Genomic DNA, 24,501 nt, shown 5'->3' with positions numbered 1-24,501 from the left:
CATTACTTTAAGATATAAAAATTAATAATGATCCAATACTCTACGATCTGAAAAGGAATAGTGAACAAATGCTCAAGATCTATAAAGGAGTGATTCAATTCTCTGGGGTCTAAAAAAGGGAGATAATGATTTAATATTCTAAGATCTAAAAGTAAGTAATGGTAATACAATGTTACTCTATGATTTGAAAGTAAATACTGATGATCCAATACTCTAAGATCTAAAAATTAATAATTAATGACCCAATACTCTACGATCTAAAAATAAATAATAATGATATGAATCCTTCAAGATCTAAAAATAAATAAGGATATACTCTTTTAGGATTTGAAAACGAAAAATAATGATCTAAAATATTTTAATATCTAAAACTGAATAATAATGATCCAATACTGTAAGACCTAACACTGAATAATAACAATCTAATACTCTATCATGTAAAATTAAATAATGATACAATATTCTAAGATCTAAAAATAAATAACAACGATTATATCGAAATATCAGTTCTAGTTTTACACTTTTTTTTCACTTTATTATATGATGTATTATTTTATTATTTATAAATTATTATTACTTTATTATATTATTTATAAATTTGAAGTTAAATTAATTTCAATTGGTATCATATTCGAAAAAAAGTTTTTCTTTCATGTGTACTTCCATAGATAAATCCAAATAACCTTGAGATATTTTATATTGTATCCATTTCTGTATCATAACAATTGTTATATCAATTGAAGAGAGTATTACCTGACTTTATTTCTTCTTCTTCTAAATCTCGTAAGTTAATTGGATCTTAAATAATGAGCCCTTTCGTTAATTGTTTATACATGTATTTTTTTAAATCAGGGATAATTTTTCATGAGACTAAAAAAAAAAACCCTTAAAAAAACGAACTAAATGGAAAGAAAAACTCGAATATTTTTTTTTAGGGTTTATTTTTTGCTAATTACGTAATTGAATTACTGAAGAAAAAAAATTGACTTTGTCTCAACGTATTAAACAATGAATAAATTGTAAATAAAATCTGCAGCGGATAAAAAAATAAAAATAAACAGCGTTTATCAATTCGGGAGAAAAAAATAATTTAAAATGATTATTTTTCATCAGCTTTAATAAAAGTGTTTGCTGAGAAAAAAATCTCTTTTGATTTTCAACGGATATAATCGAAGATTAATTTGTCTGTTTTTGTTATCATAACAAATTATAAATGATTATAGAGTGATCAGTAATAATATTCTGTTACTATTTCTCATGTCACATTCATTAAAATATTCATGTATGACTAAAAATTAAAAAAAAAGGCATTTGTACTGTACTCGCTGTATAAGCCGCGTTGGAGGGGGGTGGTGGTGGAAGAATGAAACACATTATAGAAAATGATTTTGGGAGAGCATTGGCGAAAAATAATTTTTTTTTAGAGAATTGATGAAAAACTGTCATTTTTGACCATTTTGTCAGAGCATTAATGAATAACCATTATTGAGAACTATTTTTTCAGAAAATCGGTAAAAAACAATAACTGAAAATCATGTTGTCATAACATTGGTGAAAAACCACTGTTGAAAATCCCTATTTTTCAAAATTTTCATTTCCGAAACAACGTTATTACTCAGACATTGTTGAAAATCTTCAATGCCGGTGCTCTGTTAAAAAAAATTGTTGTCAAAAAGTATTGTTGAAATTCATTGTCATCAAAAGGCATCGTTGAAAAAATCCTTTATTGTTAAACACACTCTCTATTGTTGAAACACATTGTCAGTACATTGTTGATAAACAATGTTAGTGCATTGTTAAAAAAACATTAATGCCTATGCTTTGGAAGAAGGGGGTAACCGTTTTGTTAGTTTGTTAAAAAAGTACTGTCGGTACATTCTTGCAAAACATCATTGAAAGCCAATTTGTCAGCATTGGTAAAGAACCATTGTTGAAAACCTCGAAAAAAAAGTTGGCTATGCATTGCTGAAAACCTTTTAGTTATTGTCAGTAAATTGTTGAAAAAAATTGTCAATGCATTGCTGATTAAGCATTATTGTCATTGCATAAGTTGATGAAACATTATTGTCATTGCATAAGTTGATGAAACATTATTGTCAATGCATAAGTTGAAACATTATTGTCAACGCATTCGTTCAATTCGTTCAATCCTGATTCTGTCCAAGATTGAACTCCAATGATTGATTTTTCAATGGATTTCTCTAATTGAACTTGAGCAGTATTTGTCAGTAAGTTGTGCTAGAAAACATCATTGTTAGTGCACTGTTGAAGAAAGATTATTGTCAGTGCTTTGTTAAAAACATTACTGTCAGTGTGTTGTGGAAATTATATTGTTAATGTTGAAAAAAAATGTTAATGCAATGGTGAAACAAAAATGTTAATGCAATGTTGAAACAAAAATGTTAATGCAATGTTGAAAAAATTGTCAATGCAATGTCGACGTAACATTATTGTCAGTGTTTTTTGAAAAAAGATTAGCGTCAGTCTGAAAAACCTATATTGCTTTGAACATTTCATACGAAAAAAAACTATAGGAGCATCCTGTGCTCCAAGACCTTTCAAATACGTTTTTGGAAAACAAATTATTACAAACAGCAATTCGGATTCCGCCGATGTCAACAGGTTGTTTCCCTACATCGAAATGTTAAAAAAAAAGTTTTCCGGCAGAAATCATTCTCATTCGAGCAGTTTACTTCAAAGCGTCTGTCATAAATTCATTGTTGTAGTAAATCAGTGAAAGATGGATTTAGCTGAATGCCTCAGAAAAAAAGACAATGTCAGTGCGTTGTTGAAAAACATCGTCAATACAATGTTGATAAAATATAATTGTTAGTGCACTGTTGGTAAAACGGAGTTTTTACTGCACTGTTGGAAAAACAGAATTGTTACTGCCAGGGCTGTAACTGGGGGGGGGGGGGAGCAATGCCCCGTGTGGAAAAATTTAGGGGGTGGTAGGTTTTAGATGGGAACAAAGAACATCATTACAAAATTATCGAATTTTAAAGTTGTGCGCGGGCGGCAAAATAATATTTGCCCCGGGCAGCAAAAATTCTAGTTACGACCCTGGTTAATGCACTGTTGGAAAAACATTTTTCTCACTGCACTGTTGGGAAAGTATTTTTGTCACTGTGTTGTCAATGAACGATACTGCCAGTGCATTTTGGAACTACATTGTTATAATACAATGTTGAAAAAAATTCTATGCATTGTCGATGAAACATAATTTTCAGTGCGCTGTCTGAATCACATTATTGTTAGTGCACAAATGGTAAAACATTGCTAATGCAATTTGAAAAAAAAAAAGAATTTCAATGCATTGGGGTCGATGAAACATTATTGTCAGTGCGTTTTTTTAAAAAAAGGTAATCTTTAATCCTGAAAACATCACTGCTTCAAGCCCCTCCAAAGTAATTTTTTGCAAATAAAAATGAATTATTGCATACACCGTTGCTATAACTGGAGCATGTTCAAAAATCATAATTATCGAAATAACGCCACTGCCCAAGAAACCATTCCCCTACATTGGAAGTCATTTAAAAAAGGCTTTCCGGCAGGAATCATTGTCACCCGAGCAGGTTACGTAAAAGCGGCTTTCACGTGTTGTGGTAAATCAGTGATAGAATCAACAATAGTTCTAGCTGAATGTCTCAGAAAAACGGCAATGTTTTTTCCTGTTTTTCGGGCAGCGTGTTTACGTTCCGTCCGGAGCAATTGCTTATCAGTTTAAGAAATCAATGGACACAAGATAGAAATCGTTAGTTACGGACACCAACCCGACGGTCACGGTTTTGTGACCAAGACTCCAATTGAACTTGACTCTGACTTTCTTCCTCATTTTTCTTTCTTATTATTTTATTTTTGTTCTTCTTTATCATAATTTTGCAAATTACGTGTTTCGGTCTGTTTTTCCTAGATCTTTACCATCGTGGACGGCGGGAGAGATTATTATTATATTATTTTTTTCTGTCGTTTCTTTTCCTTCAAGGGCATATACTGTCTGGATCGCTCGTCATGTTATTTAGGGGAGGAGTTGCAACAAAAATGATGGCAGTGGAACGCTGTCCAACTAGTCCATGTGTGTGTGTGCGTGTGTGTGTTGGATACGCATTTTTATATAGCCCGCAGGTTTTGTCTATTCTTGTGTATACATATTTTTTTTTCCTTGATATTTTTTTCATCGACAGTTTTATGCATTTGGTAATATCGGTGGTTTGTTTCTTTATCTGTTTCTCTGGGGGTCGAGACGTTTGTTGTTTACGACTCTTTTAAATTTCTCTGGAAGAACCTTGTATTGATTCAGGTTCCGAATCTGACCCAATTACAGTGTTGGTGAATTGACGGGAATCGTGATTCTGTGTCATACTAACTTTTGATCTTCGGAATTAAGTGTTATTTGTACGGAGAGAGGAGGTGTGTTTTTATCGAACATTCATGTTTCCCCCTTGTCAGTTTCAATAATTACTCGTGGTGGGGTTACATCTTTGTCCATTACAGCGCAAAAAAGTTGTGTCCGGGCCCCACTTTGACTTGGTATGAAACGATTATGGCAAAAACCCTTTTTTTAAGAGCATTGGCGTAAAATCATTATTGAAAACACCTGTTTTTTGAGAATTTTGGTGATAAATAACGTTTATGTTTGCACATTTTTGAAAATCATAATTGTCAGTGCGTTGTTGAAAAAACATTATTGGAAATCATTTTGTTAAAGTATTGGTGGGAAACCATTGTTGAAATAACTATTTTAAGAATTTTCGTTTTCAAAATAACGTTATTGCTCATTTGTTGTTGAAAAACACTATTATCAATGCTTTGTTGAAAAACATTGCCAATGCATTATTGAAGAACATTGCCAATGCATTACTGAAAAACGTTGCCAATGCATTGTTGAAAAAGAATGAAAATGAATTATTGAAAAAGAATGAAAATGAATTATTGAAAAAGAATGAAAATGAATTATTGAAAAAGAATGAAAATGAATTATTGAAAAAGAATGAAAATGAATTATTGAAAAAGAATGAAAATGAATTATTGAAAAAGAATGAAAATGAATTATTGAAAAAGAATGAAAATGAATTATTGAAAAAGAATGAAAATGAATTATTGAAAAAGAATGAAAATGAATTATTGAAAATCATTATCAACGCATCATTGAAAAATATTTTTGATGCATTATTGAAAAATATTTTTGATGCATTATTGAAAAATATTTTTGATGCATTATTGAAAAACATTATCAATGCGTTATTGAAAAACATTATCAATGCGTTATTGAAAAACATTATCAATGCATTATTGAAAAACATCATCAACGCATTGTTGTAAAATATTGTCAATGCGTTATTGAAAAACAATATCAATGCATTATTGAAAAACATCATCAATGCATTGTTGTAAAATATAGTCAATGCATTGTTGTAAAATATAGTCAATGCGTTATTGAAAAACATTATCAATGCATTATTGAGAAGCATCATCAATGCATTGTTGTAAAATATTGTCAATGCATTGTTGTAAAATACTGTCAATGCATTGTTGTAAAATATTGTCAATGCATTGTTGTAAAATATTGTCAATGCATTGTTGTAAAATATTGTCAATGCATTGTTGTAAAATATTGTCAATGCATTGCTAAAAAAACATTAATGTCGGTCCGGTGTTGAAAAACATCGTCAACGCATTGTTGATTAAACATAAATGTCAGAGCACACTTGGAAAAAACCAAAAAAAAAAACATCATTGTCAGTGCTTTGTTGAGAAACAGTATTGAAAACCGATTTGTCAGAGCATTGGTGAGGAACCATTGTTGAGAAAACCTCTATTTTCAGAATTTTCTTGATGCAGGTTCCGAATCTCACCCAATTACACCTGTGGTGTTGAGTCGATCGGAATCGTGATTCTGTGTGATAAAAACTGAAAATTCAGCTTCGTAACCCACGGAACTGTTTGTTTCTCGAAACTAATTAAATCGGTGATGCAATAAGTGCATTTACATATAACAGGACTGCTAGTGTATTTGTATGACTCATCTCGGAAGCCCTTGCGAATGAAGTTTCAGTCGTGATCCATGCCTCAAAAGAACCTTGGCTGTAAGGGGACTCGTTTGACTGTTCTCGGAAGTTCCTGTGAATAAAATTTGGATCGGGACTCATAGGTTGAGAGCCTCTAGGTCAGTGTTTCCCAAAGTGGGCAATATCGCCCCCTGGTGGATGATTGAATGGTGCAGGGGGCGATAGAAACTACGGATTTTACATAGTTTCCGTATGGGTTCACTTGAGTTGGAGAGGGGGCGATGAGAGAAAACAATTTCTGATGAAGGGGGCGATGGAACAAAAAGTTTGGGAAATTATGCTCTAGGTGTTAGGGATTCGAACGACCCAACTAGATTGATTTAATCGATCGGCCCCTGTGATTTAAATTGGGGTCGTTACCCGTAGGTTAAGAACTCCCTGCTTTAAGCTATACTGCTGTTGGCGGGTAACAGGCAGCGAGAGTTGACCATACAATGTTGATATTGACTCGAAATTGCTATTAATAACGTTAATATCGACTAGCTGCGTTATCTCCCCCTCCCCTCCCGGTCACGCTCTATTGTCCGAATATAATTACAGTAGTTTAAAGTTCAAAGGTGAAACCGGGCGGTCTTCGTAACCCAGTTCCGTCTCTGAGAACCTTGTTTTCATTGAAAATAGAATTTTCAAATGAATTTTCAATTTATTTCCAAATCCAATATCAGTGGCAACTTAACAAGTGAAGAAACCATCCCGAGAAAAATGGGAACCTTCAAATTATCGCAGATTATTAAATAAGGTTTTTAATTTAGATTAAGATTTTTAATTAATTATTTTTTATCAGGCCAAAGCATGATAAATTTCGAGGTGACCATTGTGAACCTAAAAGAGTTTGGCTCCTAGGAAATTCGAGGTTTTTCACCTAATTTTTTTTCTCGATTCATCAAATTGTGGATTAAGCTGAAGCAGGTGATCTTCAACGCATGTCCAGCGGGCCACATATGGCCTTCGAAGCGTTTACAGTGGCCTGCCGATGAAAAGGCTTACATAGTTGCAGAATTTATGGAAATAGTGAAAAAAAAATCACAATGGAAAAATGTGTTCCAAAATTGGTGAAAGAAGTAATATTTTAAATTTACTTGAAAAAAACCCATTTCCTAACGAATGGGTTGAGACGGATAATTTCATAATTGATGAGATACAATTTCATTTGTTGACAAATGATCAAAGAAAATTATTTTTTAAATAATAATGATAGTAATGGTTTCATAGTCATTGAACGAAACAATTTCAGAATTAGTGAAAAAGAAGTATTTTGTATAATAATAAAAAATTTATTCGTTTAGGCTGGAGCTCCAGAATTTTTACCGATAATTACAACGCAGATAAGTGCATAGTTTCGAGGCAATATCGAAAGATGAAAACAGCAAGAAAAAAATTACAAAGGTGAATACAAGAAGAAAAATGGATAATTAAACCAACTGTTATAAAGGGTCTGGAGAGAATGGGGGGGGGGAGGAGTATTTTGTACAATAAAGACTGCCCGTAAGCCAATTCAAAAAAGAAAACCGTTACATACTATAACATGACAAAACGTACACACATGGTATGAATAAAAAAAACCAATATATATAAATCAATTTTATGGGCATCTTTTTATCAGCCACCTCGTTGGGTATTTCGTCTGTAGTGGCGTTGTTTTTGCATTTGTATTTGTATAACAGTTAGAAAAGCATTTGTTTGCAATTGCAATTGAAAATTGGTTACAAAAAAAACGAATTAAAAAAAAAATTATAGATTGTTTGTTCTCTCTAAGGTTCTCAGTTTATGAGAGAAAAATCAAGGTTACAATATTGTCGTCGTGTTAAGAAGATCTAAAAATCTAATGGTCTCATATGGTTCATTCTCCAATCATATTGAAATGGAAATATATATATATATATATATATATATTGCGCATTGAAGGATTCACAAGAACAAAAAACGTGTAAAAAAATCTGATACTACGTGTTTACAACAAAAAATACAGGAATCTCTGAAGCGATCAAGATTAGAAATCAAATTCAGTCTTTGGAAGTTTCTAATATATCGAAAACTCAGGTATAATTTTATAATTTTGGGAAAAAAAGTACCCTCAAATATTTAAAATATGGGTTGAATTTACTGTATTTGTTTTTAATTTTAAGGTCAAAGATACTAACAAACGAACCTCCAAAATGACAAACTACTGTTGCAAGACCGGAAGTATTTTGTAATTCATAATAATCCGTAATTAATGGAAAAACTATATTTTCTGAATTAATGGAAAAACTATATTTTCTGAATTAATGAAAATTATATTTTCTGAATTAATGAAAATTATATTTTCTGAATTAATGAAAATTATATTTTCTGAATTAATGAAAATTATATTTTCTGAATTAATGAAAATTATATTTTCTGAATTAATGAAAATTATATTTTCTGAATTAATTACAGTGGTTTAAGTCAATTATCCTCATTTTGGCTATGGTGTCGCAGGGGATTTTTCTCTAATAGGGTTGTTAATAAATGGAATAGCATACCCCCGGAGGTAGTAAATTGTAACACAATTGACACGTTCAAAAAGAAATACGATAAACATGTTGGGGTAAATCGAGAAGCTATCCATTCTTACAATAAGACATCCATAAGTATTTTTTATGGGCATTGTATAATATTTTATCATGTGTATATATTGTTTATAATTTGTGTTGATTGCATTTTTATTTAATTGGGTTGCTGTATTTTTGAAATATATGACATCCATATTTTTATGGGTATCTTTTTCTCAGCCACCTCGTTGGGCATTTTGTGATTTCACAATCTAGTGGCGAACTGTTGAAAAGTTGTACTTAGTTCATTTTTTCTCTCAACAGTCTAACACTTGTAGATTGCATTTTTTTGGCTTAGCAAGAATTGTTGAAAATGTCACTTACACCATACAACTTCAACCAGTCCAATTAATGAAAAAATCTCAAAATTAATGAGAAAATCTCAAAATCAGTAAAATTCATATTCAGTAAAAAAAATAATTTAAATAATAATTTAAAAATTAATAAAATTCAATGAAAAAAATAATTTCAGAATTAATCAGACTTGATATTAAATAAAAATTAATTTCAGAATTAATGAAAAACCTCATAATGAAATTCATAATAATTTAAATAAAAATAATAATTTTATAATTAATGAAAAAAATAATAATTACAGAATCAATGAAATTTCTCGAATGATACAGCTCTCCCCTCCCTCCTGTTTCATTTGGAGCCCTGGGCCCCATTGGACAAACCCGTTAAGACACCACTGCGTGAATCTAGACACTGCAGTGTGACTTGTTGGCCTTTGAGCTTCATAGGAATTTATTTATGGCGCACAGTGTCTGAAAGGTTGAAGATGCCAGGGTAAAAAGAACCCAGAGGGCTCCCAAACTCGTTAAGACAACCCTGGCAATAACAAAACCATCTTGACTTGACTGATTAAAATTGATAAAAACCATCATTTTGAGATGAAATGAATTTAAGAATTGTTTTAAGAGTATCAAAAAAATCATTTTCTGTCTTAATTAAAGTGAAAATAATTGACTAATTTTTCTCATCTCTCAAAACATCGTCTCGATATCACTGACATATCAAATATCTTGTTATCATTCCCCCCCCCCATTAGCAATTATGTTTCACCAACAATGCATTAGCAATTATGTTTCACCAACAATGCATTAGCAATTATGTTTCACCAACAATGCATTAGCAATTATGTTTCACCAACAATGCATTAGCAATTATGTTTCACCAACAATGCATTAGCAATTATGTTTCACCAACAATGCATTAGCAATTATGTTTCACCAACAATGCATTAGCAATTATGTTTCACCAACAACGCATTGACAATTTTTTTTTCACTATTCCATGAACGATATATTTCAACAACGCACTGATGATCTTTTATAATTCTTAAAATAATATTTCAATGCAGTGAGAGAGAGAAATGGTTTTTGCCATAGGAAGAATTTCGACAATTATGATTTCTGAACATTCTCAGCATACAACCGGGCTGTGTGTGATAATTGTTTTCCAAAAATTACTTTGGAACGTCTTTGAGCAGTTTTGGGCTCCTTTAATATTTTTCGTATAAAATATTCAAAACAATATTGGTTTCCCGAACTGACGATAATCTTTTTCATCAATGCACTGACAGTTATGTTTTTCCAGCAGTGCACTAATAATTAGGTATGTTTTTTTTTCAACAGCGCATTAACAATGATGTTTTATGAACAAGTTTTTTTCTACATTGAAATGACGATGTTTTCAACAACGCACTGACAAGAATGGTTTTGGACAGTGCACTGACAACAATGTTTTTGGACAGTGCACTGACAACAATGTTTTTTAGACAGTGAACTGACAATAATGTTTTTTAGACAGTGAACTGACAATAATGTTTTCAATAATGCACTGGCAACAATTTTTTAAGACAGTGCACTGAAAATAATGTTTTTAATAATGCACTGGCAACAATTTTTTTAGACCATGCCTTAACAATTTGGTTCATCAACAATGCACTAAAATTTTTTTATGTGTTTGGTATAGAGTACAGAATTATTATCAGAATTAACCAAAAATATTTTCTGAATGAACCAGAAATATTTCCAGAATTAACCAGAAATATTTTCAGAATTAACCAGAAATATTTTCAGAATTAACCAGAAATATTTTCAGAATTAACCATAAATATGTTCAGAATTAACCAGAAATATTTCCAGAATTATTGTTAGAATTAAAATTAAAATATAAATATATTGGAATTAAAATATTTCAAGAGAATTATTGAAAAATAACTATATTTTCAGAATTAATGAAAAATTTTTCCAGAATTGATTTTAGAATTAAAATATTTCAAAAATTAAAATAAAGTATTTCCAGAATTAACCAAAAATACTTTCAGAATAAGCCAAAAATATATTTCCAGAATTAATGAACAATATTTACAGAATTAAAAAGTATTTACAGAATTATTGAAAGATATATTTTCAAAATAAATGAAAAAAGTTTACAGAATTATTTTCTGAATTAAAATAATTGTATAAAATATTAAAAAATCATTCTCAATCTTAATTAAAGTGGCAATTAATGGACTAATTTTTCTCATCTCTCAAAACATCGTCTCGATATCACTGACATGTCGGATATAATGTTATCATCCCTCTCCCTCCCATGAATATAGAAACAACATCGATTTCACGCGAAATTAATCGCGTCTAGAAATCTTCTCTTTCCTCAAGGAAAAGAAAATAAGAACCAGATGAATCGTTCACCTTCTTCTTCTCTCATGGTACCTGTACTGTCTGTGCTCAGTATACGGTACAGGCATACAGCTCCAGACAGTGGAGTACGGCGTAGGTGTGTGAGAGAACCATACAGACTCTCTCTCTCACATAGACTTCTATTTCTTATTTCCCCTTCGCTTTTCTCCATAGCATCATCAGCTTTAAAAAATTTTTAGTTGTATATATTTATTTTCCTCCTGTGAGCGTCTGCGCAGGAATGTAATAATGAAATACTAATAAAAAAAAACTGCCTGCGCCGTCCATTGAAGTGAGCAGCAGGAGCTTTTCAGATTTGCAACAGTGTTATATAAAAATCGATAACGTGTACATCTTAGCTCCTGCGCTATTTAGTTTTTTTTTTTTTTTTACTGAAGTCTGTATTAGATTTTTCCGACCGCCGCCTACACCCTATCTCATATCGCCTTATCCCGTTCAGTTCTCTTCGGTCGTAGACCCTGTATTGATCTCGAGCTGTTGTCCCCCCTCCCCCCACCTTCCACATACGACACGCGCCCCTGTGCATTTTTTTTTACCCGGTGTTCGGGGAGTAGAGCCCTTTTTTTTGTTTTTCTTTCATAACGTCTGGAGAGAATGAGAGCGCGTTTTGTCTCTTCTATCTACTCCACTGCCTGCCTGGGAATTGCCGTATTCGGCCTTTTTAATTCGGATTTTTTCTGATTTGTTTTATTGGTAAATGTTAAGGGGGGGTTCTCGAATTTTTCATTTTAGAATTCGTTTTTTTACTTAATGATAATTGAATTAAGTTGTGGTTGGATGAAAGTTCAGTTACGAGTAATTAGTCAGTGATTTAATTGTGTGAGTTTGGGTATTTTTTAACGAAATACATGTGTGCGGATAGGAGAAACAAACAATGGATGTTTAAGTTTTGATTGGTTTAAAAATATTTAATTGTATTAGAAATCAAGGAATTTGGAACGGAAATGCTCAATGATAATTTTTTTTTTCCATTCGTGCGTATGGTTTATGTTTGTTGTGATAATCATCTTATACTTCAGAAACAAATTATATAAAATTCAAATAAAGGGGGCCTTCTATTTTATTGGAGAATTTTATTTATTCTGAAATGATTTTTCCATCAAATATAAATTCTAAATTATTTTTACCCTTCAAATACGAATCTTCATTTATTATGCAGGTATTTCTTTCAATAATTTTGGTCCTTCTCGCATTAATTCCGAAATTATTTCTCTCATTAATTCTGAAATTATTCCTCTCATTAATTCCGAAATTATTTCTCTCACTAAATCCGAAATTATTTCTCTCATTAATTCCGAAGTTATTTTTTGCTCATTAGTTCTGAAACTATTTCTCTCATTAATTCCGAAGTTATTTTTTGTTCATTAGTTCTGAAATTATTTCTCTCATTAATTCTGAAGTTATTTTTTGCTCATTAGTTCTGAAATTATTTCTCTCATTAACTATGAAATTATTTCTCTCATTAACTATGAAATTATTTCTCTCATTAACTATGAAATTATTTCTCTCATTAACTATGAAATTATTTCTCTCATTAACTATGAAATTATTTCTCTCATTAACTATGAAATTATTTCTCTCATTAACTATGAAATTATTTCTCTCATCAATTGTGAAAATATTTCTCTCATTTGTTCTGAAACATTTTCTACAAGTAGTTTTGAAATTTCATTTTTTTCGTCAATTCTGGAATACATTTATTTCTTCATTGACGCTTTTTCCAGCATTTTTACGAATTCTGCAAAAAACCGGCGGGCCTCTTCAAAAATCTTTGAGAGGCCCACACGTCACCCGCGGGTCATGCGTTGAAGACCCCCTGCATTAGATTATGTGCTTCTTACTGCACATGGAGCACAGTGTCACTGTACGCCAGAGGGCGTAGCACGTGCCCATTTCGCTAATACCAAACCGCTATTCTTCACATGTGTTATGCTTAGCCAGATGATTTTATCCGAATACTGCACGACGGTACAATGCCACCTACGCGCGAAATTTCAAATTATTTAAAAAAATGAAACTCTTGATCGAAACCACCATTTTACTGCAGACGGAATGTGTGCAGTAACTTTTAGCTGACCTTGTATATTGAAACGCTACAAAAAAAACAAACAATTGGTTACACTTTTTCGACAGCACACCTTTCTGTCCCACCTCTTGCAACAATGACATTTTTAACAATGCTCGTTTTGTTATTTCCCAACTATGTCGTACAATTTCTGTTGAATTTATTTTCCAATTAGTGTTGCACAGTTTCAGTTTCCAACTACTGTTGTTACAACCTCTGTTGAAATTGTTTTACAACTACTGTTGTAAAAAAAAAAAAAAAGTTTTTCTTCAAATAATTTTTCCAACTACTGTTACACACAGCTTCTGTTTCAACTACTGTTACACAATTTTAGGTTGGAATTATTTAGAGAACTACTGTTGTAAAATTTCCGTTGAGATTATTTTCCAAGTACCGTTGGAAATGTTGCACAACTTTGGTTGGAATCATTTCCAAATACTATAGCACAATTTCTGTTGGAATCATTTCCCAAATATTTCTATTGGAATCGTTTCCCAAATATTTCTGTTGGAATCGTTTCTCAAATACTGTTGCACAGTTCCAGTTAGAATTATTTTTCCTACCACAACTGTTGCACAATTTCGTTATGGAATTCCACACTATTTCGTCAAAAAAACAACAACAAAAAAACACAAAAACCCATTGTTGTGTCAACAGAATTATCATTAGAGTCAATCGATCGTAGAGGAAGATTGACTGATACAAAATTATCTATACTCTACCTCCAAAATCATGGCCATATATCTCTCTGGGGGTGGGGGGAGATACTAATAAATAGCAATAGAGGGAGAGCAATTGTTATGGCCCCCCTTTCTCAGGAGATCGATAGTGTTTCGTGATCCACCGACCGGGGTTGGGGAGTGGGGAGCACAGCTCAAGGCAGCGCAAGTATGTCCACGCATTTCAAGTTTATCCGATATATAGACTGCATCTCATTCTTGTGTATCCATCCCTCCCGGGCATCGGGCCACTGTCCGCGTATTTCACTCACTTTGCCTGCCCCCCCGTCCTCCTCCTCCCATTTCAAGCCGAGTACGTATGTAATTTTGAACTCCGTTGTGGAGGGTGTGTTTCATACACTGTGCGTATGGGAAAAATAACAAGAAAGAAAAAAATATATTTTCTTTAATGGTTATATATATATATATATTAAAAAAAAAGATGAATATTTTTATGATTGGGACGGCGATGACCTTGAATGATGTGGGATAGTTTCATCCATTTTTTTTTTCCTTCTCTTGACCGTGAGTCTTTATTACTTTTTATTGGACAGTAAATCTTCTCTTATTTTTTTTAAATCTTTTTTTGGTCAGCGATACAGCTTGTTAATTTTCTGTGCTTGGATTTTCCATTCTGGTTCATCCTCGAAAGAATTCAATCTAATTTATTGACTTGCGCTAGCGTTTCTCAAGGGGGGAGTTCCGTTCGAGACTTCGCTGGTGGTGGTGGTTCCACGAGAAATAGGAAAGAGCAATGGATAGCATAACAATAACTAATAGGAATGTTGTAGAAATGAAGAGCGCGTGAATATTTATTTGAAGGGCTCTTTAGAGACCAGTGTCTCTCAATTTTCTTTCACCCGTGGCTCAATTTGGACAAAATTTTTTCCTCTCGTGGCCCTCTTATATTATCCAGCACCCCCAGTGACGTATTTACGGGGGGGGGGGGGGAAAGCTTACCAGGGCGGAGAGTTCAGGAGAGTGTCAAATTTGAAAAATGAGTGGGTAAAAAGTTAGTAGAAAGGGAGAAGGGCGGCTAAATTCAGGCCCGTCATTTGGGGGGGGGGGGGCTTTTGAAAATACACTAAAAAGTGTATATATATATATATATGCATACATTCAGTACATGTTGTTTGCTCTTTGCCCCCCCCCCCCCCCCCCCCCCCCCTGGAAAAAGTTGAAATGACGGCCCTGGCTAAATTGGTATAACCCTAAATAAATCCACCTCTGCCGCGACAGTAAGGGACTAGGTCAGTGAGCGATCAAAAGAGTGACCTAGAGAAATTGCAGGCGCATGAGTGAGCAAAAGAGTGATTTCAAGCGTGAGCAAGCATGCGAATGACTAAAAGAGTTACCTACAAATCGAGGGACCAGGTGAGAGAGTGACCTAGAACATGTGCAAGCATGTGAATGCCCAAAACAGTGTGCAAGCAAGTGAATGACTAAAAGAGTGACTTCGAGACACACGTGTATTTGCACGGAGGGGGGGTTGGCCAAGCGGGTTATAGCACAGGGTGACGAATTCGAGGGAAGAGTTTTCAAGAAAATTAGACTAGAATGGGGAAAGCGGCAAATTCATGGACTCCAAGCCCACAGGCGGCAAAACCATAAAAGCGCCTCTGCAGGACTCCTCCCCGTTTAAGAAGCGATACCCTTTTTGTTATTGAATTGATTTTTGAGCTAACTGATATCGAAGAAAGATCTAACGAGTAAGGTTGACTCCGGATCCAGTGAGGGTTTTCATGGGGTGGGGGGGGGGTGTTATGCAGTCTCTTGTGACCTCCGTGGAAAAAATAGATTCTGGAGGAGTCCCATAATTCAGCTGGTAACAACGTCGTTGCGTATTTAATTACTCTCGCAAATCACGGTACCAGATCTCGTCACGTGGGACCAACTATTGACATCTGTGCCATGTCTAGATAGGCCCCCATGTTTTAAGTTGGTCCTGGTTCTATGCAGGGCTATTAGGGCCCTTTCACACGGAGCGGATGCGGATGCGGGTCCGGAAGAAGTTTTAACAATTGGAATATACTGCGCCTTTCAGACGAGCCGAAAAATCTCCGCACCTAGGAAATGTTCATGCGGGTCCGGACGTCGTCCGCATGTGTCAAAACCTAAGTGCGGGCTCCGCATCCGCACATAGAAGTTTTGACAATAGGTTTATTCGGGGCTATTCAGACGATGCGGATGCGGAGCGAATTCGTCCGCATCTTTGGGTACTTTTTGAAGGTGATTTTTCACGGAATTTTTTTTAATTATTTGCCATAATGATAAAATGACCATCATAAAACACCATATGATGGTCCCTGCTCATTAATATAATGTATCTACATACGTCTATCCCTTTGTTTCGTTCTGAGATTGAGATATAGCAACTTTAACTGCCTTTTGTCCATACTTTACAATTTTATACAATAAAACCTGCCAACAACGGCCACTGACGGAACAAAAATGATAAGCCGTTCTGTGCATTACGAATATTTAATTGACTACATACTTTAATAACTTTTAAATTTAATTAAAAAATTTTAATTTTTTTCTTTTTAAATTTTTTAAATTATGTAAAAATATAAATATCTGAAATATTATTTTAAATATTTGTTAATTTTTTTTAATTTTTAATCTGTTAATTTTTTTAAACTTTAAAAAAAATACTTTTATTAAACAACGTTATCCACGTACGGCGTTCACTCAGGGCCGGATTAAGACGTTTGAAGACCCTAGCGCTTGAATATTTTTGGTGGTTCCCTCGATACCTACAAGTATATTTTACTCAATATTCAGTCTATAAACTTAAAAAAATGAAATTTTATACTTCAGAAGTGAGACTAATCTAAGGATGGGATTTCACTCTAAAAGGTTTATGAAAGTTATTTTATAAAACTTGAAAAAAGCAACTAATAAATTTATCGGTTGCATTTGCTCTAATGCAACCGATAAATTTATTAGTTGCTTTTTTTTAAATAATTGTTATAAAATTTTTATAGTGTAATCCGGCCGGGATTATACTATAAAGTTTTATAAAAGAACTTTTATGAAAGTTGAAAAATTCGACCAATAGGCGCATCGGTTGCATTCCAGAAAATGCAACCGGTGCACACACACACACACGCACACACATTTTGCATTCAAAAAATTCTACCAATAAGATAATATTGGTTGAATTTTTCGCGTTTTATCAAAGAGCTTTTACAAAACTTTTATAGTGTAATCCCGGCCTAAGGCTGGTATTACACTATAAAACTTGAAAAATGTAATCAATAAACACATCTGTTACATTCGAGCGAACTTAACTGATCGGCCTATCGGTTGCATTTTTCAAGTTTTATAAACTAACTTTTATAAAACTTTTATACTGTAATCCCGGCCTAAGACAGAATTGTGATGTGAATATTTCTAAGCACAGACATTTTGAACGTCCCCACCCCTCCCCTTTTTTTCTACTTGCAAATTCTTTGATATCTCCTGAATTTTTTTTTTAGGAACATATTAGTTTCGGATGTTTTTGGATTGGATTTTTCGAACATTGGATGTTTTTGGAATTTTTCTTTCATATTTTTCCGGAAAGACAGATTTGTTTTCAAAATCTTTTGAAAATATTTTAAGACATTTTCTCCCATCGACTACTTGTGAGGATCGGAATGAAGATATCTTTATTCCCATATTCTATGTGGCTCTAGACTAAACCACCAAAGAATACCTCTAGGCTGCATATGGCCACTGAATCAGGGGTGAAGGAGAAAAACAGTTACAAAAATTGCGAAAAAATAGTTTTTATGCACGAATTTCAACCTAAAGATGCGGGCGAAACACCCGCATCTTCAGTGCTCGTGTGAAAGGGTATGCGGACCCGCTTCCGCATCCGCATCCGCTCCGTGTGAAAGGGGCCTTAGCCGCATCAGCCCCCCCCCCCCCACCTTGGGAGAACCTGTTTAGAAATTTACATTCTTATTCTAGTAAATACTAGTGTGAAATCTCATTTTCGTGGGGGGCTCTTACATACTCAACGCCACCGGCTGTGTTCGAGTGGACGCATGTGTTGAGACGACCCTGGCTCTATTGGCAGTTCCTCTTCATTCTGAAATTGGCCACACTTTTTCCCACCGCATTTCACTCGAGAAACACTTCATTTCTCTACATTTGAACTCAAGCGAGAGGAGGGAGAGGACTTGGGGGTCTGCCCCCCCCCCCGAAATGAAAGTGGCCCCACCCCCGAACGAAATTTGTGGCTACGCCCCTGTGTTTGAACTTCTTTTTCTTTCACAGCTCTTTGTGGGCCCCTTAGCGGCTTGCCATGGCTCCTCTTCAACTTGATTTTCACAAGTGGCCCCCTTGGAGTATCTCAAGACCTCGGGGCCATATGTCCCCAGGTTTACTCAAAACATTTCCCTGACAAGTATATTTAATCTATACCTTACTTTTTTATCGAATTGACTTTTGAATAAATTTTCCAGTGTACAAAATTTCTACAAATTGGTCGGATTTCAATATTCAATATAACCCCCCCCCCCCCCCCCACTGGCTAGATACCCGTCAGCCCACCCCTCAAAGTTAGGATTCTAAAGTAGCCAATATGTGCACAATTACATTCTAGTATCAGAGAAAAAATCGTCCAATTTATGAAATTTAATTTCGATTGGGGGCCATTCAAGTATTACGTAAGCAGATTTTCAGCCATTTTGACCCCCCCCCCCTTGTCAGCAAAAGTCAGCAAAACACTGACTCCCCCCCCCCCCCCGTCAGCAAAATTTCGTCAGCAGCATAGAATATTTAATATCTTCAAAAAGGGGTGGTTGATGACGTAAGCAACCTTCAAACCCCCCTCCCCCTCCTTGTCATCAAAAGTCAGCAAATACGAAACCCCCTCCCCCACCTCGATGCTGACGTAATACTTGAATGACCCCTTGTCTGTGTATTTAGATTCATTGAATTAGAAAAACATCCATTTGGATTGACTTGCATTAAGCAAGCTGAGGTAAGAAATCTTTAAGGACCTTCAAAAAAACCTTAATGGACTTCAGATAAGGATCGTGCAGGTCTGCTTCCGGCAGTGCCGTCTTAACGCATGGACCCACCCGGGCACGGCCCGGGGGTCTCAAGAAAAGAGGGGCCTCACAAAAATGAGATTTGGATGGAATTTTCTAGAATTTACCTTTTAGGGCCTCAGAAAAATCAATTGGCCTGGGGGGCCCCATGATGCTCTTAAGACGGCCCTGGCTTCCGGGTACATTGAATTTATTGAGCGATTTAATTGGATCTAGGGTTATCATATCCAAAGACTGAGGGAGGAGGACGTCTGCGCACGCAACCTCAGTGACGTCACTTATCCCAATTTTCCCAATAGATGACGCCACTATTCCGACCAATAAAACCGGCTACAACAATAATTTTCCCGACTCTAAAAAAAAAAGCAAAAACACAAAAATTCCGGGAATTTCGACGGCTATTGGTGAATGCGTGTGCGGAAAAAATCACAAAAACACATATTAATGAAGAAATTTATGTTTCGGAAGTGGCGAAAACAAATTTGTCCAGAAAAAATTAAAAATAATTTCAGAAACCTGAAAAGGAGGACAAAAAAAAGGCGAATTTTCCGAAGCATAGGAGGACGCCTGAAATGACAAAAAAAGAGGACACGTGTCCTCCTAAAGGAAGACCGTGGGAACCATAATTGGGTCTGAACCCATAATAGAAAAACGAAAAATCATATGAGGCGTGATCAAATGAGAGAAGGTGACGAGTGTGCTGCGGAAACGAAATGCAATGCACATTTTTCAAAAGCTGGATGAGGTGTGTGTTCCGCATAGTGCAATGTACAAATCATATCCGCCTGACATTACGCGTTCTGCGAGAGTTCTTGTTTTAAGGAGCGGCATGCAAGTAGGTACAGTTATGTTCGTTATAACAGCTTCAGCGTGGTCTAACCGAGGAAGTCTATTAGCAATAGAATTGGGTAGCGAATTCGAGCTGGTTTCGCATTCGAAAAGGTCTCTCCGCAGGTAGCAGGAGGACCAACAACACGATATTCATATAACAGGAAAAACTCAAGCATTTACCTTCCTCACTTCAAAATACCGGAGTCAGAAATTTCGTTCGGGGACCGAAGTGACAGAACAATAGATTTTGCCATCTTTTTCCCTTTTTTCGGCCATTTTTTCACATTTCGGGGGGGGGGGACCAGACCCCCAAGTCCTCCCTCGCTACGCCCTTGCTCACACACTCTTTACGTCACCCTTTTGCTCATTCACTTGTCTTCTCACTGTATTGGTCACTCGGATGCTTGGCAAGCTCTCCAGGTCACACACTGACCTTGTTCTCTAGAAGTGGATATATTGTGCGCAATAAGAATTTTACCGCCTTTCTCCCATTGTACTAACTTTCTTGATCACTCATTCCTCGCATTGCCTCTCCTCAGAACTTGCCGTCCCGGGCTAGTTTCGGACCGCTAAGCCCTCCCCTCCCCCAAGTAAGTACGTCACCGTGCTTCAGTTAACAACACTCTTGAATTTCGCCAGTGTTCAAGACGGTAACCCAAACCGCTCATAATGACGTGTCGACTGTCGTGTTGGTGAACGAGCTTCATGGTCCCCCACTCACCAGAGGCGCCGAAATAGTGAAAACATCGAAGAGACTGTAAGTTACCAGTTGTACCGTATATACGGGACTGAAGCCCTTAAGCAGGAGGGTGTTGCATTGAACAATCATTAATCATTGGAGTGAGGGAGGGGGCAAGCAACCAAAGACTGCCAGGTTCCCGCACCTATGCCACACACCAAATTCATTAGAAATTACGGAATCATAATGACCATCATTACATGTTTATTGATATACTCTTCCGATAAGTAGAAGCAAAAAGAAAAGAAAACTAGCGCCACAGAATACATTGTCAACAATGGAAGTCAGGTGCTGAAAAGAGCATATTTTCTACTTTCAATTTTTTTTTTCCTTTTAGATCAGGAATCCCCGTAGAAGTAAAAAAAAAATAAAACTTTCCATTCAGTTATGTGCACTTTACCCACTAACCTAACTCTGTGTGTACAGTAATTACCCAGCATTCCCTCTTCGACAAGCACGCTTCCTACAACTGGAAATGGGCGTGCTTTTTTCTTCTTTTTTTTCAGTTAAAAAAAAAATGTTTTCCCGCTCACTTCAGTAGACGTTATAATGAATGTCGCTTTTTTTTACCGCGGGAATTCGTTCTAAAGAGGAGTGGTAAAAAAACACACTCGTTTGTGTGAGAGAAGAGAGTCCTTAAAAACCCGCCAACGTCTTAAAGAACGAAGCAGGGGGAAAGGGGGGGGGGAAGACTTCTTGGCATGTAGTCTATCCAGACGCGTATGTATGTGATGTGCCTTCCACCTGCCTTCACATAGGCATTGCGTGTGTGTGTGTGTGTGACGGGGCGGCAACGGCAACCGCAAAAACAGCAGCTGTAGCGGATAAAATAAAAATTGCAGTCATTTATATATAAGTCCCTCTTTTCTCTCTCTCTCTCGTACTTTAAATACATACATAACGCTATACCAGCATCCTTTTCGCCGTTGCATCCCGCCATTATAATAATAATAGTAAGAAAAAAAAAAACGTGTCATGTGACCAGTCTGGCAGGATAGGGTTGAAGGAACCATTTTTTTTTTCCCTTTCCTTTCCGTTCCTTTTTTGAGTCTTTCTTTTTTCCTTCCAACTTTGTTGTTGTCGTGTGAGGAAGGCCTTTTCTCTCGTCGGCTGTTGGCGAGATTTTTTTGGCGATGTGGTTATTGTTAGACGCGCGTGCGGTTTTTTTTTTGTTCGTGCGTTGGCGGTTTTGTTAGTTCGATTGTGAATTTTTTTCCCTTTTTTTTCAGTTGTTTTTTTGTTTCTTGAAATGAAAAGTTATCCAGGTAAGTTTTTTTTCTTTTCTTTCAGTCATTTTTTTTTAGGCTTAGTTTTTTTCCTTCTAATATGGAGGAGGAGGGATCAGATAAAAACAAAAAATGACGCGAGGGCGCCGGCTTCTCTCTTCCTTTTATTTTTCTTTTCTGGTATCTTCTGTCGTCTGCATGACGTTTTTCGGCCATATTGCCCTTTTCTCTTCTTTTTTTTTTTTTTTCATTTATTTTTCGTAGTTGTTGTTGCGGAGGTTAATGTAATATTTTATTTATTTATTTATTCTTTTTTTTTTTTTGGTCGTTTGGTATTCTTGTGGTCGCTCCGCCTGCCGCTGCATAACTGATTTTTGTTTTTTTTGCTACGGTTATAGTTGTTCTCTTCTTTTTTTGTTTTTTAATTTTCCGCGCGTGTCGTCTGATTTTTTTTTTTTGATTATTATTATTGTCTTGTTTTTTTCTTTTAAGTTTTTGTTACGTAACGTTTTGTATGTCTTTTTCTTCTTTATTGTTGTTGTTGTTGTTTATCGCGTAGCACGTGAATGTGTTTGTTTCATTCATAGAGTTTTGAAGTCGTCTGTCGTCGTCTCTGTCGTCGTCGTACACGTGTTTTCACAGTGTTAGGTTTACGAGTATTGGGAAAAAAAAAAAATGTGTATTGTTGCCGTTGTTTTGTTCGTTTGTTGGTGATATATTCGATCGATTTGTTGGTGGTGACGCTGGATGTTGTGAACAGTCTATTGTTGACGTTGTCGTGGGACTTGCAATAATTGTCGTCCGTCATTGTTGTTCCAAGAATGATGTTGCTATTGCGTGAGTATCAGTGTTTTTATTTTGCTTAATTATAATACAGTGAAACCTTGCTACAATGATATACCCGGTATAACGATAAATCCCTCTACAAAGATATATTTATATTTTTTAAGTCTTGTTCAGAAATGTCTATACCCACTCTAGTCTTGAACCTCCCTCGATGTAACGATAATCTCTACAACGATATTTTCCTTGGTCCGCATAGTATCGTTATATCGAGGTTTTACTGTCATGGTTGTTGATTTATGTTATGTAATCAGGCCTGTAGCCAGGGCCGTCATTTCAACTTTTGCCGGGGGGGGGGGAGGGGCAAAGACATGCACTCACTCAATGTATGTATATATATCATTTTTAGTGTATTTGCAAAAGCCGGGGGGGGGGGAACGCCCCCCCCCCACCCCCAAATGACGGGCCTGCCTGTAGCTAGCAGTTTGATGGAGGGAGACCAAAGTGGTCGAACAATAGATTTGGCCATCTTTTCCCCCTTTTTTCAGTCATTTTCTCACATTACGGGGGTGACCAGACCTCCCAACTTTCCCCCTCTCGCTAGGGCCTTGTGTGTAATAACTGAGTGGATATATAAGCCAGGGCCGTCGTAAGAGCGTCATGGGACCCGGGCCAATTGATTTTTCTGAGGTCCTACCTGGAAAATTCTTGAAAATTTCAATTGGTTCGGATTTTTGTGAGGGCCCCCCTCTTCTCTTGAGACGCCCGGGTAGGCCCATGCGTTAAGACGGCACTGATATAAGCCCCTCACATGGACGGGGGTCATGGCCCATCTCACGTATGAGAGGGACTCAGAGCTGCAACTGGGGGTGTGATGCCCCAGGCGAAGGATCAGAGGAGGGGGAAGGCTCTGCTTCAATATTGCAAGAGGGTGCCAAGATGCCTGTCCTGCCCAGACTGTTCTGACCAGGTATATAGTTGCGGCCCTGAGCGGGGGGGGGGATGGCAGCATAGGCGTAGGAGCCGGTGGCCCCAAAACGATCGAAAATTACAAATATGTTCGAAAAAAATTGCAATATATTGATTCAATTCCCTTTTGATTTGAAATGCTGTTTGAAAAGTCAGTTTTTTAACTCGAAATTTCTCTTAAGAGATTCCTTGGGCTTCCCCAAATCCAATTTGTTCCCTGCATAGGTCGAGCTTTATTACGCCCCTGGCGGACAGGGCCCCCGGGGCGTATCTATGTTTTTTTGTTTTTACTCTATAAATTTACTGTGGAAGGGTAAGGGAAAATTCCTGGTCTGAGGCCCATCAAGTTTTCCCAATCTAAGCCCCTCCCCCCTCCGCCATCTCCAAGATGTGGGGACAATGTGTAAAGTCACAATCAGCCGCTATTCGATACTCCTATTTAACCTTACATGCACCTCGTACACATTCCTTTGCGGAATTTCTGACGACTCGGTACATGCCGGAACACGTTGTGTGTATGGTGTGTGTGGCCCTCGGCCAGCAAAATTTTCCACGCAATCGAAAAAAGTGTACCGCAATCTACCGGTGAAAATATAAAGTCCATATTTAACATTAAAAAAAAATTTATCTTTCATTTTATTTATTTTTTTTGAATTCTTTTGTTTGATGAGCTCTCAAAATTTTCCCCATGAGTTACCATCACCAGTGTGTGTTGCCAGAATTACTCTTGTTCGTGCTGGTGCTGCCATCTGTCTTCCATATTTTGAAGCAA

The 24,501-nt window shown here is 35.9% G+C and overlaps 1 protein-coding gene across 2 annotated transcripts in view; it reads left to right on the top strand.

Annotated features, from left to right (window-relative positions):
• Window positions 1-24,501, top strand: part of LOC149063571 (uncharacterized) — a 202,758-nt gene that overhangs the window by 21,342 nt on the left and 156,915 nt on the right. The window contains exons 1-2 of one of the 2 annotated variants that reach the window (XM_089255889.1): window positions 21,552-22,016; window positions 22,565-22,814. The exons of the other annotated variant lie outside the window; for it this stretch is intronic. Of the exons in view, the coding sequence (XP_089112015.1) occupies window positions 22,799-22,814 (16 nt within the window). The 5' untranslated portion in view covers window positions 21,552-22,016; window positions 22,565-22,798. Of the gene's footprint in view, window positions 1-21,551; window positions 22,017-22,564; window positions 22,815-24,501 lie in introns of those variants that run through there. 2 annotated transcript variants of the gene reach the window in all.

Source organism: Pholcus phalangioides, unplaced genomic scaffold (assembly GCF_987345545.1).
Source record: "Pholcus phalangioides strain wild (caught in Gottingen) unplaced genomic scaffold, Ppha-v1.0 ptg000172l_1, whole genome shotgun sequence".
NCBI classification, from domain to species: Eukaryota; Metazoa; Arthropoda; class Arachnida; order Araneae; family Pholcidae; genus Pholcus; species Pholcus phalangioides.
This window is presented reverse-complemented; position numbering and strand designations above follow the sequence as displayed.